The 17,198-nt window shown below is 58.0% G+C and overlaps 1 protein-coding gene across 1 annotated transcript in view; it reads left to right on the forward strand.

The window, feature by feature from the left end:
• Positions 1-251: 251 nt before the first annotated feature.
• The window catches only part of VSTM2L (V-set and transmembrane domain containing 2 like), a 36,095-nt gene continuing 19,148 nt past the window's right edge, over positions 252-17,198 (forward strand). Inside the window, exon 1 of the mRNA XM_045883868.3 lies at positions 252-581. Coding sequence (XP_045739824.1) covers positions 461-581 — 121 coding nt within the window. The 5' untranslated portion in view covers positions 252-460. The remainder of the gene's footprint in view (positions 582-17,198) is intronic.

The raw sequence follows: 17,198 nt of genomic DNA on the forward strand, positions 1-17,198 counted from the left end.
GAACTGGGTCCCTAGTGGGGGGCTTCTTCCACCCCATCTCTCTCCCATTTGCACTCTCGGGCGGGGGAAGTTGCGGGTACCGCTTTAAAAATCCCAGCCTGGGCAAAACTTTGATGATAAATCAAGCGGCAGATCCCTCCGCCGCCGCCTCCTCTGGGCGGGCGGGAGGGAGTGGGAGGAGGGGGTGCGGCGGCGGCGGCGCCGAGCGGAGTGGCCTTCCGCGGAAGGGAAGAGTCCCGCAGTCGGAAGCGGCCGGCTGGGCGTGCGCTCGCAACCCGCAGCCGGGGCTGGGCCGGAGCCGGGCGAGGGCTGGGGCCGGGGCCGGGCCAGGTTCGGCGGGCGAGGGGCAGCGGCCGGAGCTGGGCAGCCAGGCCGCATCGGGCAGGGAACGGCGGGCGCGGGGTCTGCGGTCTCCGGAGCCCCGATGTGAGGCGGCGGCGCCCCGGCCCGAGCGCGCACCATGGGGGCCCCGCTCGCCGTGGCGCTGGGCGCCTTCCACTACCTGGCACTTTTCCTGCAACTCGGAGGCGCCACGCGGCCCGCCGGCCACGCGCCCTGGGACAACCACGTCTCCGGCCACGGTGAGTTCGGTCGCCGCCCCCGCGGACTTCCCCACCAAACCCCACCCCGGGCTGCGCCGCTTCAACTTGGCCGTCCCCAGGGCTGGAACCCGCGCCGGCCCTGGCGGGAGTCCCGTGGCGCCCCCTGCCGGGTCCATGGACCCGCCCTGGCACCCCGGCCACCCGTGCAGAGGAGGGGGCACCCCGTGTGCAGCCCCGATCCCGCTCTCGCGGGGAGAGACCCCGACTCCCAAGCACGCTCGCGCCGATACACACACCTCCAGGACTACACGGGTATTCGCAGCCAGGGGCACACTCACTGTTCTCACACTCACAACTCCTGCCCTCGCACATCTCCACACACCTTCTCGGATCGCCGTCCTCACTCACAAACACTCGCACTTACGCCCGCTGCACACACACAGGCATTACGGTTGGTGGGCTCACACCCTGCCGGCTGGTGCCCAGGCGCGCGCACTCTGCACAACTCTTGCCCGCCCTTCTGCCTGCAGACACACACACACACACACACACACGTGAACACACTTGGCTCGCCCACTCCTCTCTGCCCATCTGCCTTTCCCTTTTGTGGGCTTAACCCTGCAGCTGCCCTCATCCCCTCCCATTCCTGTCCTGCCCCTTACACCCCTGGGGAAGGTCCTGGGGGACAGCAGACCCTGCCTCTGGAGAACTGGTAGTCTCCGGCTGCCCCTACCCCTGCAGGGTGGGGGATGAAGGCTTGGGGGGAGCCCCTCAAAGTCATTGGAATAGTTGAGATTGCTGCTTCTAGCCATGGGCACGGGAGGGGAAGAAGGATGCCGGGGGCTTTTATCTGTCTCTGGGGGTGGAAAGCCCCTGCCATCCTTCTGTAGGGTACCCAGCCCTCCTTATCCTCGGCCCCCAGGACTGAAAGGTGGGAAATCAACTCAGCCACCATGGCAGCCAGGGAGCAAGCAAGCAGCCCCACATTGGTGGCCTGAGTGTCAGAAGCTCCTTTCAGGCCCAAGGAGCCCAAGTTGGCCGCAGAGTTGTAGCGTCTGAGGCTGGTAGCTGTGGGGGCTCCCCCTTCCCCTGTGAGCCAGGCTCCAGCATGGGGACCAGAGCATAAATGAAAATGGAGACCCTTCTGCCATCCCTCCCTCCCCATCTGGTGGGGGAAGCTGCAGCAGCAGTCCTGGGCGCTGTGGGCCCAGGGCTGGGGGGAGGTTTGCACAAAGAGCAGAGAACTGTGATTTATTCTGATGGGAAAAGCGGGGGCAGAGTAGGTAATTAGAGGCGGCTTTGCTGGGGCCTGATGCACCAGTGGGATTGTTGCAGGGGGTGTGGGGGCTTCCAGGGTCTCTGCTTTTTGGGAGCCATGACTCCCTGTACCCTTCTGCCTCACCACGTTTGGTGTAAGTGCTCTGTGTCTCATCTCTGCACCCTTCATATCGCTCATCGGATTTCTACTGACCTGGCTGGAGCACTGGTAAATAGGGGAAGGGTTATTTTGACCCTCAACTTACAGATGGAGAAACCAAGGCTCAGAGAGGTGAAGGGACTTGCCCAAGGTCACACAGTGCGTGAGTGTTTGAGCTGGGACTGGCCACAGGGTCTGTTGGGCAAAGACAGAGCTTTTTCCTGGATATTCATCTCCCTGTCAGATTCCCTCCCATTTAAAGGAAACTGGGGATTCCTCCTTCCGTTCTCCTCCTCGCTCTGCTCAGTTCCTTGGCACGGTTAGAACTTAGACTAGGAGGGTTTTCCAAGGAAGGGTTTTCCTGAGTTTGCAGTCCCAAGAGATACGAGGACTAGGGATCTGAGGTTTATGGTCATCCTGTCCCTAGAGCGTCAGGCCCCAAGGATTTGGATGCTACTCTGTCATTCCGGAGGCTCCGAGGTGGCCCCCTGCAGGAAATCAGGCTTTGCCCATTGTGCGGTAGTCTCTGCCTGCCCCCCCGGTGCCAGGCATGCTTAGGGGCACAGCTCTGCCCCGCCAGCTGTAAAGGTCGCCTCTGAACCCTGGCCAGGTCCCGCTAAGGCCCAGAGGAGGGTCTAGACAGAGAGGACACAGCACTGACTGCGGGGGAACCTGGCTTCTCTCACTGACCCCCCTGTGCACTTCTGGGCAAGTGGGTCAACCCCCTGGGGCTCCTTCTGTCCCTCCTGAAACGAGGAGGCCAGGCTGCTCTGCAGGGGCCAGGCTACCTTCTCCCAACATTGCCAGGTTCAAAGTCGCCAAGTAGTGGATGCCGAGGAGCCCCCACGGCTGCCCCTCTGCTGGGCCAAGCACCCGACCACAGGAAGGTTTTGGAGCTACTCACTTAATCACAAAAAGAAACTGTTATTAATGATAGTGAGACACGGCGAATAAGTGGGTCATGTCTAATAAGCCATTTGTGTTCAGGAGGAGAATACCAATTTGATAAAAGCTGTGTGTGCTGAAAAAGCCCAGAAATTGCTGTTTAGCAGATTGGGGCCTGATCGTTTCATTATTCCTGGGCTCCGCGTGTCCTCAGCTGATTCAGGAAATGTGGCCGGGTTAGGGAGGTGTCTGGGTCTGGGGGTGGGGATGGGAGGCTGGAAGTGGGGGCTCCTCCTCCAGAGCCCATGGACCCCAACCACTTGGTGGCTCCTCACCTCTCCAGCTCAATCTGAGCCCAGCCCAGCCGCCAGGCTAATGCCTTGCCCCCGCCCGCCCGGGACTTGTCACAGGGAAAGCCCGTGGTCAGATGGGTCAGCAAGGACATCCGTCTCGCTTCCCATCTCTCTGCTACTTCCACGCAGCCCACTTCACAGAGGGCCTTTTAAAGGCATGAGGAATGAATGGGGGTGAACACCCTCTTCGAGAGGCATAAGGGATTGGGAGGCTGCGGTTGTGGCGGTCCGTGTTTGTACCTACTAGGTACTCCAGTAATGGTAGTTTTGATTATTCCTTATGAGAAAGGGTCAGCTCGTTGCCATCAGCACAGCAGAGGTGGGGGGCGGGGGGCGGAGCTAGCGTTTATGAACCGCCTACTGGGTGGTGGCTGCTGCCAAACCCCTTGCCAGTGTTAACTCACTAAGGCTGACGTTATTCACGCCAGGCTGGTGTTGGGCATATGAGGATACTGAGGTTCAGAGAGGGCCAGTGACTTGCCCAAGGTCACTGAGTCTGTACAGAGAGCCAGCGAGCAGCACCTGCCTCCTCCAGGACGACCTCGAGGCAGGCTGGGCCAGTCACGTGACAGGACTTCTTCCTTCTGCACAGCCCTATCTCAGCGCTCCCTTCCAGCTCCCCAGAGAACTGGTAAAGCCGTGGGGGCCACCAAGAGGAACTGGCAGCTTAGAAAGGTGACGCACGGGATCTTGCTGAGGCCACGTGCAAGTTAGAAAAAGACAGCTGGGCTGGACTCCTTCTCCAGTTCTTTCTCCAGATCTTGGCCAGGGCAGGGGTTGGGGGGGGGCAGGGCAGAAGGCAGGATCTTTGTGAGGATCTCTGTAGACCTCCTGCCTTGGAATCACCAGGGAGTTTGTTAAAATGCAGATCCCAGGGGTGCCTGGGTGGCTCAGTCGGTTGAGTGTCTGCCTTCGGCTCAGGTCGTGATCTCAGGGCTCTGCTCAGCAGGGAGTCTGCTTCTTCCTCTGCCTCTTCCCCTACCACCCCCACCCCACCAGCTTGCTCACTCTCTCTCTCAAATAAATAAATGGATTCTTAAAAAAAAAAATGCAGATCCCAGGGTCCCCCCACCCAGACCCATTGGCCAAAATGATTTTTTTTTTTAAAGATTTTATTTATTTATTTGACAGAGAGAAACACAGCGAGAGAGGGAACACAAGCAGGGGGAGTGGGAGAGGGAGAAGCAGGCTTCCCGCTGAGCAGGGAGCCCGATGTGGGGCTCGATCCCAGGACCCTGGGATCATGACCTGAACCGAAGGCAGACGCTTAACGACTGAGCCACCCAGGCGCCCCGGCCAAAATGATTGTTGATGAGACCCTGGAGTCTGCATTTTAATAAGCTCCCCCAGATGATTCCCGTGCAGCCTGGAGTTTGGGAGCCACTGCCTTAAGCACTCAGCCAGGCCTGATGACACGTGTAGGGACAGGACATCGTCTGGCGCCAGGGGCTGCTGGGTTGGTTTGGGTTTGCGAGAGAGGGAGGGGGCCATGCTGGAGCGGGCATGTGGACCCTGAGAGGAGCCCCAGGAAGCCTTGTACTGCAGCAAACATCCATCCTCCCATCCCCGCCCGGCCACACACACACCTAGGCCAGCACCTTCAATTATTAATACACCCCAATGCAGACATGGATCCTGGCTTGGCCTGGCGCTTTGTCCATTGAGTGATTCACTGCCCTGAGGTTCTCTCCGTTGCCTGGAGGGAGCAGCGGGGTGCTGAGGCAGGGGCAGGGGCCACCGGGCCATTTGGCAAACAGCCCGTGCCCTGAAAACCCACCCTGGCATTCTCTCATTCCTTACCGAACTGTGGATATCTCACCATCAATAAGCCGGCTAGTTTGGTGGCTGGGAGATGGAGAAAATTGAGCGCTGTCTTCCGAAGGTTATGATGTTAAAAATGTGTTCGCGTTGTCTCGGGTGTTGGTGATTATTCTATCAATTATGCCCGTAAACAGTCGGCCTTGGGCTGAGGGTTCCCGGCCTCCTGTGGGGAATTGGCCCTCACAAGCGGTTTTCCCTGAGTCCTTCACACCAATTGGTTTTGACACCTTGCCTATCAGCGGCTCCGGCGGCCTTTTCCCGAAGCAACGGGAGCCGGGAGCTGTGGGCGGCCAGCAGGACAGGAATTCGGCTCATCTCCACAGTGACACGGTGACAGGCTGACAGTAGGGGTGTTGGGGGAAGTCTCCCGTGACAAACAAGTGGGCCGGGTCAGGGGTGAGGCAGAGTGGTCAGCCACCGGGACAGGAGATGCAGGCCATGGGCCAGGGTGCATTTGCCCAAATTGCTGGGGGAGGTCAGTGCTTGGCTTTTGGGGTCACCTTATCCAACTCTGTGCAAATTAGGTGAGAGATGTACGGAAGCAAATGTTGACTGAGTGTCCTGCCAGGGCCTTAAATGGCGTTGTCTCATTTGACTCCCACAGGAACCCTCCGAGGACGAGACTTCCCCTGGCCCAGGGTATTTTTGAGGGAACTGAGTCTCGGCGAGGTTAAAAGGCTTGCCCAAGGTCACCCACCTAGCAAGTGTTGGAGCCTGGATTTGATCCCAGGAACGTGACTCCAGAGCCCAGGTTCACAATGCTGTTGAGTCCCAGAGAAGAGGAGGGAGAAGTGAGGTCTGAATGCTAAAAACTTCTCTGTATTCCAAGTTAATGCAGTTTTAAACATTCACATAATTTTAATTTCATAAGGAGTCCACATTTTTAGTAGAACGATCACAAAACGGAGCCCCTCCCTCATCCTTACTGAGTGGTACAAGGACATTCCGGGGTGGGCAAGGCTGACTTCACTTTGCAGTGGGCGGACCCAGGCCCGGCCCCTTGGAGTGCATATGAGATGCTGTGACCCGGAGGGTAATGGGGTGCCAGGGTGTGTCCTCTCCCCAACCCTGGTGAGGCAAGACTCTTCCATCAGAAGGGGTCGTGACCTCACTGGGGGAAGAAATTTACCTCTCTACCAGCTGGCGACCCTGGGGTCCCTTGGGTACCTGCTGCTGTGGGGAAGGGAGGTGGGGCTGGGGAGGCAGAGGGGCTGCCACTCCTCCAGGACCCCCTCCCCACGACCGGGCCCCCTCCCCTTCTTGAAATTCGGCAGAGGAGTCTCTGGGACTCAGCCCCATCACGCCCAGTGGAAACCCCTTTTCAAGAACCCCCAGGACCCTCAGCAGGATTGGGTCCTACCTGAGAGATGGTTTTAGGCAGAACCCAGATAAACCTCTTACATTTTAATAGTTATGCATTTATTTTAATGTGGATTGGAAAAATAAACCCAGCACATCAAAACTGTGATTTCACAGATATGATTGCTTAGATGAGACTAATGGGGATATTAAAAAAATAGTGGGTTAGTTTATAGGAAAACATTAAGGACAGAACAGAGAGGGTACACGGGCAGCCCTGTGTGTAGGAATGACTGGACGTGGGGGCTGTTGGCCCACGGGTTGCCCCCCGCCACCTTGTACTCTGTACTGTCAGCCGGAGCTGCTGGCCCAGCAGAGGCTGCTGTTGGCTACTGGAAGCGACCATTCATTTATTCCTTCATTCATTCAACAAATAGCGCCTGAACACCTGCCATGTACCAGGCTCTTTTAGCCACGGGGGACATATCAGTGAAGAAGACAGATAAGGTTCTTGCTCAGACAACTAAACCTATAAAAAATATATAAGTATAAATTGTCATAAGAGTGAAGAAGCAGAGATGATGTTCAGCCCTGAAAAGGCACTCCCGGGGCAGCGAGGGCAGCTGGTAGTGAGCTCCCTATCACACGAGCGATGTAAGCTGGAGCCAAACATTTATTAGCTGGGGGTGTTATGGAGGGAATCCCTGCTTTATTTCCCCAGGGAGCACAGACTGGTGAAGTGGGCAGAGAAGTCTGAACACAGTGGGTGGTTCATAAGGATCTGTCACAGCGATTTAGTGACGGGGCCCCCGGTGGGCAGAGCTCCCAACTCCGAGGATTCCTGGCCCCCCACCCGGGGGGACATGGCAGGGGTGAGGGCCTTTGCTGTCTCTTGTGTGGAGAGGTAGGGACAGCGACTCCTTTGTGACTTCACTTCAGCTTGAGTTCAAGCGCCCGAGTTCGGGCAGGAGAAGTAGACCCGAGCCTTGATCCACCCTCCCGCGGCCTCTGCCTTGCTGGGTAGCTTGGCAGGTCCCTGCCCTTCTCTGGGCCTCAGCAACCCCCAACAATGGCGAGTGCACCTAGGCTTTTAGCCTCCAGAATCTTTCCACCTGTGGCCCTTTCCTCTGTCCTCCAGGCGGCATGTGCAGAGGAAGCCCATGGCCGCGTGGGATTCCGTCTGGCACATGGTGCTTAGTCTCAGTGGCCTTCGGGGGTCTGGGAACCAAGACGCCAGACAGCATTCATCGAGCATTTTCTCTGTGCCTGTCATCCCCCTCACCTCCTCCTTCCAGCCTCACACACCCCACGTGGAGGATCTTCCCATTTTACAGACCAGGACATGGAGGCTTCGGGGGTGTTGGGACCCGCCGGGGGCCACACAGCTTTTGAATGGCAGAGCCGGGCTTGAGCCCAGCTTGTGGGGCTGCAGGGCTGGAGTTCTTCCCCGCTCATCTGTCCTGCTCCTGGCTGCCAAGCCCGGTGGGCGTGTGGACAGTTGCTTTGTTCCGGAGTGGCACCCTGATTTCACTGGATTCTCTCGGGGTCCACGATGCCAAAATACTGGGAAGGCCTGGGTCTGGCTGCATGAGCGCAGTCTGAGAGCCTAGGCTCCTGATCCAAGCCCAGCCCTGTCAGTGGGGCTGCTGGGACCTTGGGGGTACGCATGGGACCCTGGGTGCACCTGCCTGGGTGTTCTGCTCGGGGCTGGTGGTTTTGCCTGAGCATGTGGCTGGTGTGCGTGTGTTTGGGTGTTGGATCGTGTGCGGTGGAGGAGCTGTGGGCAGGAAGGAGCCTGGGCGCTCGTGTAGCGTCCCAGCCGAGGGGCCAGGCTGTGCCCTCGGTGCTGTGGCCTTGGTGTGCGGATCCGCCTCCCCGGCCCCTCCAAGCGGGTGCCCTTGGGACTCAAGGCATTGAGGCTCTGGGAGCATCTGGAAGGTTAGAGCTAGAGCTTGTGGGGGGGGCTTGCTCAGAGCTGTCAGTTAGGGGGCTGGCAGTGCCCATCTGTGGCAAGTGCTCTGCCTGCCCCTCTCTCCGCTCGCTCTCTCCCTGGGTTGGACGCTCGCTCTCTCTCTGTCTTTCAAACTCTCTCCATCTTTCTTTGTCCCTTTCCCTGTGTCTGCTGCATCCATCTCCCTCCCTCTTCTCATCTCTCCACCTCCGCACTCTGTCTTCACACGCACGCGAGCACACACACGCACACACACACACTCCTGTCTCCAGGTGACACCTTGGGATTACACATGCGTCTCTTCTTTGTATCATCGTGACACCCACGCAGAGCAGGCACTCGAGAGATGTCAGGTGAATGAATGAAGTGGACGAACGAATGAGCAAGTGGTGGAGTTACAAGGGGCGCCGGAGCTTGTCTAGACTTGTGGTTCCTGACTTTCCTGGAGGTCACCGTCCTCTGGAGCATCTGATGAAAACTGCATCATTGCCTCAGAAAAATGCCACATCGTTTGGGTTAGTTCCAGCGGGTTTGGGAGGCCCCCAGAGCTCACCTGTGGTGCCTGGGATGCAGCCTTCATTTTACGGGGAACAAAACTGAGGCCCAGAGAGGAGCCAGGCCTGGCCCCGGGGTTCAGGGCCAATGCTCAACAGAGCACCCCGCCCCCCCCACTCCACCGCAGCCCTCGCATAACAAGCTTCCCTCTAGTGTCTTCAGCAGGTGGGCATGGGGGAGAGGTCAGGGAGGACAGCAAACCAGGATGTGAGCCCTGGAAGTGGCTCAGGCAGGTGAACTCTCCCGAGGGGGTCTCTCTCCTCTCCCACCAGAGTGGTGGCTGTGTCCTGGTGCAGTCAGGAAGACTCCCTGGAGGAAGTGGGCTCCTGGTATCCAGGGTCTCCTGGGACTGAGAGGAGACTCCAGAGGCCGCAGGAGCGGGTCTGTCAGGGGCTTCATCCAGAGAGTTGTGCGTGTGCATCGGGCAAAGCAGGCGGTGGAGCTCGGCGCTGACCTCGCCACCTGGAGGTTTCCGGTGGGGAAGGTGCGAGGTGTGGCTGGCGATCAGGAGGGCCTGGCCGTGTGACTGAGGTGGGGGTCAAATAGGACTTGGAGGCTGGGGGGGGACTGGTGGAGCGGGAGAAGCTCCGTCCAGGACTAGGGCCGAGTTCGCGGGCTCGCAGGAAGCCGGGGCTGGCAGCAACGTCCAGGGGCTGTCGGAAACCTGGGCTGCGCAGGAGATGGGAGCTGGGCATGCTTGCGTGCCTGTGTGTGCGCGTGTGTGCACGCGTGTGCACGCGTGTGTACCTACACTGCTTCCTTTCTAATGCTTGCACACACCAGGCTCCCTCCTCAGGGACCTTTTGCCCAGCGATTTTGATTTCGTCTGCCTGGCAGGCTCTCCCCCTGCCTCTCCCACCCTCTGGCTCTTTCCTTCATGCTCCGCGGACCTCCTGCCAGGGCCCCAGCACCTGTCAGAGCCTGGCCATGGTCACTCCAGCAGGCACCCCAGGCACCCATCAACATGCCCATCTTGCAGAGGAGGAGACTGCGGGGGGAGACTGGGGGCCCACAGCTCGTCCAAAGCAAGGGAGCAGAACCCAAACTTTGTTCCCTCAGCCATGCGTGCTAAGGCTGTAGGGGATGGTGCCTGCCTGGGCTTTGGGGTCAGACACTCTCGGGCTCAAATCCCGGCCCCCACTCAGGCTCTCGGAGCCTCACTAGCCAACTTGGGGTTGGGGTTCTTGACTGAAGCCCCCTTTCTCACAGCCCTCGGGCTTGGTTGCTGGCCCAGGGCAGGGAACGTGAGAGAGGACTGCAGGGTGTCTGTTCTGCTTTGTGAGGTTTTAAAAAATTATTTCTGGCCTTAGAGGTGGCAGCAATTAGGGCTGGCTCACTGGGGAGCTGTTTGCCGCCTGTCATTGGCCCCAGGAAAGGGTCTCTAATGGAGGCTCAGCGGCCAGAGTGCATGGTAGTGGAAATTGCGCTCAAAACAACCCGGCACTAATGGTTTCCTGGCAGGCAGAGAAGAGGGAGGGGGAAGGCAGGCTGGCAGACAGCTAATGGAAGTCCTTTGGGGCAGGGGCCCTGAGACTTACCAGCTGGGCTCCTTATGTCCCCAGAGACCCCAGCAGTGGTCCCTAACTCCAGTTAGGCGCTAGGAGTCCTGAGCCCCATCCTGGCTCTGCTGCTTTCCGTTGAATCCCCACCCAGGCAGAGGGAACAGTAAGTGCAAAGGCCCGGGGGTGGCGCAGAACCCCTTCAGCTAAGGATTCTCTGGTTCTAGAATAGTCCTTGTGTTTCAAAAGGCCAGGCCAGTCTAGTCTTCTAGATGAGGAAAAGGGAGGTGGGAGCCTTGGGGGAAAGAGAAGCTGGAGCAAGGCCATCCTGTGAGAGGCGGTATGAATAGCAACCGGATCATCACCAGCCTAATAATGCTCCAGGGAGCCCACTAGGTGCCGGACATTTACAGGCATGTGCGATCCTGTCAAGTCCCCACAATACCCATTTTACAGATTTAGGACACTGAAGCTTAGCGATTTGCCCACCACAAGGAGGTACAGTTGGGGTTCACATCGGGGTCAGCCTGACTCCAGAGCTCATGCATTTACTGCTGCGCTGCTGGATTTCCCAAACACAGTTGGGCAGGCGTGGGAGGGCCAGGGCAGGGCCGACACTGGGTCCCAAGTGAGGCTGCGTTTGCCCCACACCAGGTCCCGGGGAGACAGCATGGCTGTCAGAGTCTGCCTCAGTTTCTCCCTTCCTATTGGTCTCTGCACCTGGTTTTCATGTGCTCTCTCCTCTTCTGCTCTGGTCCTCATGGCCGTGGAGCTTGCTGGCCCCACCCTTGGTGCCTCCCACCTCTCTCCCTTGTCTTCTTCTCAGTGGACCTGAGGATGCTCCTTTCTGGGCTCCGAAGCAGCTACTCATCCCTGTGGCTGATGCGACCTCCCTCTGCTTCCCCCATTCACCCCCTCTCTGCCTCTGGCAGGCAGCAAGGATGGTGCATGCCTGGGCTTTGGGGTAGACTCTTAGGCTCAAATCCTGACCTCCCTTGAGCTCTCTGAGCCTGACTAGCCATCTGTGCAATGGGCTCACCCCACAGGCTTTGCAGGCTGTACAGGTGAGGAGGCAAAGAATTGCCATCTGCATAAACATCAGGATGTCTGTTTGCCTTCTCCTGTGCCCGGCTCCCCCATTCGGGTTCCTGCCCTGTCCCGGGCTCCCCGCGCATTCCCACCCTTGCCTCCCTCCCTCCCAACCCTTTCCCTCCCTGTGGCCCAGATGTGTGGGAAGAGAAGGTGGGAATTCCACAGGGGAAACCTGCTCAACTCCCACAATCCTGCAAGTGCCAGAATATTTTCACTCTCCTTAAATCTCCCTAGATTTGTAATTCCATTGCTGTTTCCCTCAATATGTGCCCGTGGCCTTGAGAGACACCCTGCACCCAGCTGTAGGCACCAGCTCTGCCCCCCCAGCGGTGTCAGGACTGCAGGGCGGGGGACTGCGCATGTTCCCACCACTCTCCGTGCCTCAGTTTCTTCATCCGCAAGAAGAGGAGAGTGAGAGTGGCTACTTCCCAGGTTGTCTGGGGATCCGGTGAGAGATTTTATCTGATGAAAGAAGCATCTCTATAAAAAGGAATGCGATCTGATATATGCGACAATGTGGACGAACCTCAAAAACATGATGCTAAATGAAAAAAAGCCAGTCCCTAAAGACCGCGTATTATATCGTTACATTTGTGGGAACTATCCAGAATAGCAAATCCATCCAGAGACTCAGCATAGATTGGTGGTTGCCAGGGGATGGGAGAACGGAACATAACTGCTTAATGGGTGCAGGGTTTCCCTTTGGGGAGAAGAAAAGGTGTGGGAACTAGATGGAGGTGGGGGACACAGCATTGTGAATATACTCAGGGCCGGCAGCTCGGTCACGTTAGAATGGTTAATTTTGTGATGTGAATTTTTTTTTTTTAAGATTTTATTTATTTATTTGACAGAGAGAGAGAGACAGTGAGAGAGGGAACACAAGCAGGGGGAGGGGGAGAGGGAGAAGCAGGCTTCCTGCCGAGCAGGGAGCCTGATGCGGGGCTCGATCCCAGGACCCTGGGATCATGAGCTATTTGAATTTTTTTTTTAATTTTATTTATTTGAGAGAGAGAGAGAGAGCATGAGAGGCGGAAGGTCAGAGGGAGAAGCAGGCTTCCAGCTGAGCAGAGAGCCCGATGCAGGGCTCAATCCCGGGACTCCAAGATCATGACCTGAGCTGAAGGCAGACACTTAACGGACTGATCCACCCAGGCGCCCAGCTAATTTGACTTTTTATTGGTTGGGGCCGCCCTCCTTCCCAGTTAGCAGGGACCCCCACCCCCACCTGGGCATGTGTCCGTGTGTGTGTGTGTGTGTGTGTGTGTAACTCAGCGGTGGGCGGTGGCGAGGAGGCTCTCCTGTGTCCCACACAGGGAAACAGACTCTTTACCTGCATTCGTTCGTTTCATCCTCACAATGAGCCATGTGGAAACTGACGCTCAGAGAAGTGAGGCAACTTACACAAAGCCACACAGCAAGTCAGGGCAGGGCTGCAGCTGGTGTGCCCACATGTAAATCCTAGGCTTCACTGCCCCCCCATCCCAGTCCCTCTGCTTCCTCCTGATCCGCCGCCCCTGGCAGCCAACACATCAGTACTCCTGTGTGCAGAGCAAGGGCTGTTGGAGACAAAGGAGGCCTCTGCCTGGATCAGGCAGAGAAGGCCCTGGACTGGGGGGGTCGGCCCCACACGGCAGAGTGAATGGCTCCCCACCAGGGGCAGCGTTTCTTTGATGTTCTCCTATGTCATTCAAAATTCATGAATTCCGTATTCTATTCCATAATATATTCATGTTTGTTTTAATACAAAATTATGTTCTTTCCCCACTTTGGGGGAGGGAAATCCATGCCTCCAGAGGTCGCGTCCCTGGTTTGAGCAGCAGAGACCATGAGGGCATCCGCCCTTCCTTTCTTTGTTCACTCCTTCTGCAAGTGGGCCGTCTGCGGGCCTCCTCGGACCTGAAATGGGTGTCAGTCCTCCCCACGTGCAAGACACAGGGAGGCTACGGGTGAATCAGACAGGAAGCCGGACTGGCAGGGTCCGTAGGGTTGTGACAGGTGAGTGGCAGGGAGGCTCCCGTCCTTGGGCCTCTGCAAGCCAGAGCTGGGAAGTGGGGACGAAGGATGAAGGTGGGAGGGCGTCAGTGGCCGAGGAAGCCAGAGCTGGTGGTGACCAGTGACCGTAGTGGAGGTGGCTGCCCGCGGGCCCGCCCCTCAGCAGCCCTGCCTCTCAAGCCCTTCTGACCGAGAAGAGTCTCTGCCTGGCCCTGCTCCGCATTTAATGTGTAACTCTCGCCAACCTCCCCTGTTCCTGCGAGAAAATGGACACTGAGCCCGTAGCCTTCAGCAGGCAACCTTCCCTGGCTAGAATTGATAGACGCTGTGTGGTTCTCCTGGTATTTATTTTTACAGTTCCCCTCTATTTATGGTAAGCGATGCTGATTTTCCGTTTATGGTGGCAATAAAAGTCTCCTTTTAAGCTGAATTTATTTAAGTAAAAAGGGAAAGGTGTTTGAAAATAAATATTAAGTAAATAATAGTGCAGGTGCTTCAGGGATCCTGCGGAAATGGTGAGGCTGGTCCCCAAAAGGTTGGACTTGTGAGACTGTCTCTCTGTGGGGCATGCCTTTTCCTGTTCGGAGCTCCTCCTAACTGTGCCGACTCCAACCAGGCTTCGAGTCCAAGCGTGGCCCACCTCCCAAAAGCCATCCCCGAGTCCAGGCAGATGTGGGCCTGCCTCCGTCTTCCCTAACACTTGCACCTCCATTCTGAGCTTCTGCGTATCTCTGGGGAGCGGGAGGGGGGAGTACGATTCATGGCTATGTGAATGGTGCACACGGTGAACAACTGTACATGGCGATGCAGGCTCAGGCCTAGCCGTTGTCCATACAGTAGTCACTGGTCCATGTGTCTGCCCTTCCTGTGGACTCTGGGCCCCTTGAGGGCCAGGGCCTGGCCAGAGCATCCTGGGAAGCCCAGCACAGGGAGGGGTCCCTGAAGGTTGATCTCCTTCATTCCTTTGGCGGGGAGGACTTGAGCTCCTACTGCATGCCCAGGCTGCCATCTTCGCACTAAGGAGTGCTGCAGTTCCCCGAGCTTTTGTACAAACGGCCTTCTTGCACTTCTTGAGAAGAGGAAAACTTGTCCGCTCCAAGATCAAACAACCTTCATCGCCTCACACCTCGATCCCTCCTGCTGCACACAGCCGGCCAGCAGCCAGGGGCCGCCCTGGGGGAAACAAAGAACCCTCCCCTGAACCCTGCCTGTCCCAGAGCAGACACTGCACCCATCCCCTGGGAGGAGAGGGCTCTGGCTGGTGCCCGCCAGGCTCCTTCTACAAAGCCAGGCTTCTCGGTCCCTGGGGGCTTTTTCATTCAGTTTACCTGGGTTTTCCTCTTAGGGACATTTTACATCTCCTGATTTCAGAAGCAAGGTGAGATCGATGGATGAGCTGGGGCTCCCTCAAGCACTCCCTCTGCAGCCTTTCCCTTTCTCTGCCTCCCAGCCGAGAGTTAAGGTGGCCACGGGCCTTCCTGACTCTGTGCCGTACATGCTTGCAACCCTGGCCCCCAGCTGAGCTTGCTGGAAATGACCCCCAGGGAGTCACACTGTATAGAGCTGAAGGGGAGAAGGGCTGAGGGAGGACTCGGGTTCTGCTTGGGAGACTCTCCAGTCAGCCTCGGGGCTGGCATCTTGCTTTGTCCCTTCATACTGTGTGACCTCAGGCACGGACACTCACTCTCTGAACCGTGCACCCTCCCTCTGTGAGGTGGGGCCTGGCCATAAAGACCACCGCCTCCTCAAGTCTTTGGGTCCTGTGCACGGTGCCTGGAGGGTTTTGCTTCCTGCAGTCCCAGGGTGGCCCCCATGTTCTCGAGCTTTGTTTCTCAAGTCGTTGGAAAAGGCTCAGGTCTGGATGGAGGGGGTGGGCGGGGGGAGCTGCAGGGGCCCTTACGTGGACCCACCTTACTTCCTGCCTTCCTCACTGCAGCACCTGCAGAGAAGAGGGGGGGGTGGGGGGGAGACTTTGCATTCTGGGGTCCCAAAGCCTGAATCTGAATTCTAGCTCCCCAAGGCCCGGGTCCCAGTCCCAGCTCCTGTCGCCTACCTGCGGTGAACCTCAGTGAGCCTCAGTTTCCCCACCTGTAGTAAAGAGTCAAAGACCCCTGACCTGCAGGGTCGCTCTGAGGATTATGTGGGATCAGACACATCCACTGTCTGGCACCTGCGGGCCTCGGGGGAGAAAGGGGAGCCCGTGGGCCTCAAGGGTGCAGACAGCGGCCCGCGAGGCCGACACTGCTCTTCCTGGCACGCTGGCCTCTGTTTATTGCCCCATTTCATTCCCGGTCACATTTCATATGACCACTTTCTGGGCCCTCTCGGGGAGCCTCCGGCTTGCTTGTCAGTTTAGCGGGGCGCCTGTGGGCCAGGCCGGGCTCGGGCGGCCAGAGGTCAGAAGGGCCAGAAGGAGGGAGGTTGGGGAGGGGTCCGGCCTGCTGGAGCCCCACTCAGAGCCTCCCAGGATGCCTGGGTCCACATTGTCCATTTGTCCCTATCCCTGCTCTTGTGGGCGCAGTTGCCCCAGAAACTCCCTTCTGGCACATAGTAGGTGCCCTGTAAATGAACGATGTCTGTCTCCTTGGTTTTTTTCTTACAGTTTCGAGAAGTCCTCTGGGTTTTTTTCTGACCTTTCTCCCTTCATGCGTTCATTCACTCATTCAGCACATGCCTAACAGCACCTCCCATGGGCCTGCCCCCTGCTGGGGGAGCCACCAGGCGGGGACAGACACAGACACCTTAGTGTCCGTCATAGAGCCCGCTCCAGTGGGCCAATCCGGGGCCCCAAGGAGGGCTTCCACCCCAGCCTGGGCAGGGAAGGCATGTGCGGGCACAGGACCCGCTGTGAGCCGGGACTCCGGGAACCGTGCCCCGGGGGGGGGGGGGCACACATAGAAGTGTCGCGAGAGGCAGGAGGGGCACACAGCTGGGGTCCCGCAGAGCCAGAGCTGCAGACTTTGGATGCCCAGCCCGAGAGCCTGACTCGGGCTCTGAGAGCCGGCAGGTTCCCATTGGGCTCCCTGAGTGTGAGGCTTTCCTGGAGCTCCCAGGTGGCCCGGGGCCAAGAGGACAGGATCCCACCCCTGCTTTCTGCCAGAGCCACCGTGTTCGTCTGGTGTCACAGCAGCCAGCGTCCGTCGAACACCTACTGTGCACCGGTGTGCCTGGTGTCCTTCTAGCTGCCGGGACACAGCGGTCAACCAAGCCGACTCTGGTCTCCCGCCTATGGGGGGCTTGCGCTCAGGGTGGGAGAGGGACAGCAAGTGAGAGACGTCAGAGAACGTGTTAGTGGTAAGGGAAAAGCATGAAGCAGAGAAGAGGGGGACAGACGGGACAGACCGTGGAGCAAAGACTTGAGTGTGTGTCCCACCCCCACCCCCACCCCCACCCTGTGCACGTGGGGGCTGGGGAGCACTCCCAGCCCAAGGCCAGGGAGAGTCTTGTGGTGTGGAAGCCACCGCTGCGGGCCGGGGAAGCCACAGGAGGCTTTTAAAAAAATTGTGATAAAACATATACAACATCAAATTTACCATTTTAACCATTTTTAGGTGCACAGTTCCGTGGTGTCAAATACGTTGAGATTGCTGTGCGCCCATCCCCACCATCCGGCTCCGGAACTTTGGCATCTTCCCCAGCTGAGGCTCTGCTCCCATCCTTTCAACACTCCCCCGTCCTCCTCTCCCCCCGCCCCAGGCAGCCGCCCTTCTGCCTTCTGTCTCTGAGTTTGCTTGCTCCAGGGGCCTCATGGAATCACACGGTATTTGTCCTTTAGCTCCCGGCTTATTTCAC

Source organism: Mirounga angustirostris, unplaced genomic scaffold (genome assembly GCF_029215605.1).
Source record: "Mirounga angustirostris isolate CCGP_5_RB_7025 unplaced genomic scaffold, mMirAng1.0.hap1 SCAF_10, whole genome shotgun sequence".
In the NCBI taxonomy this organism is placed as follows: domain Eukaryota; kingdom Metazoa; phylum Chordata; class Mammalia; order Carnivora; family Phocidae; genus Mirounga; species Mirounga angustirostris.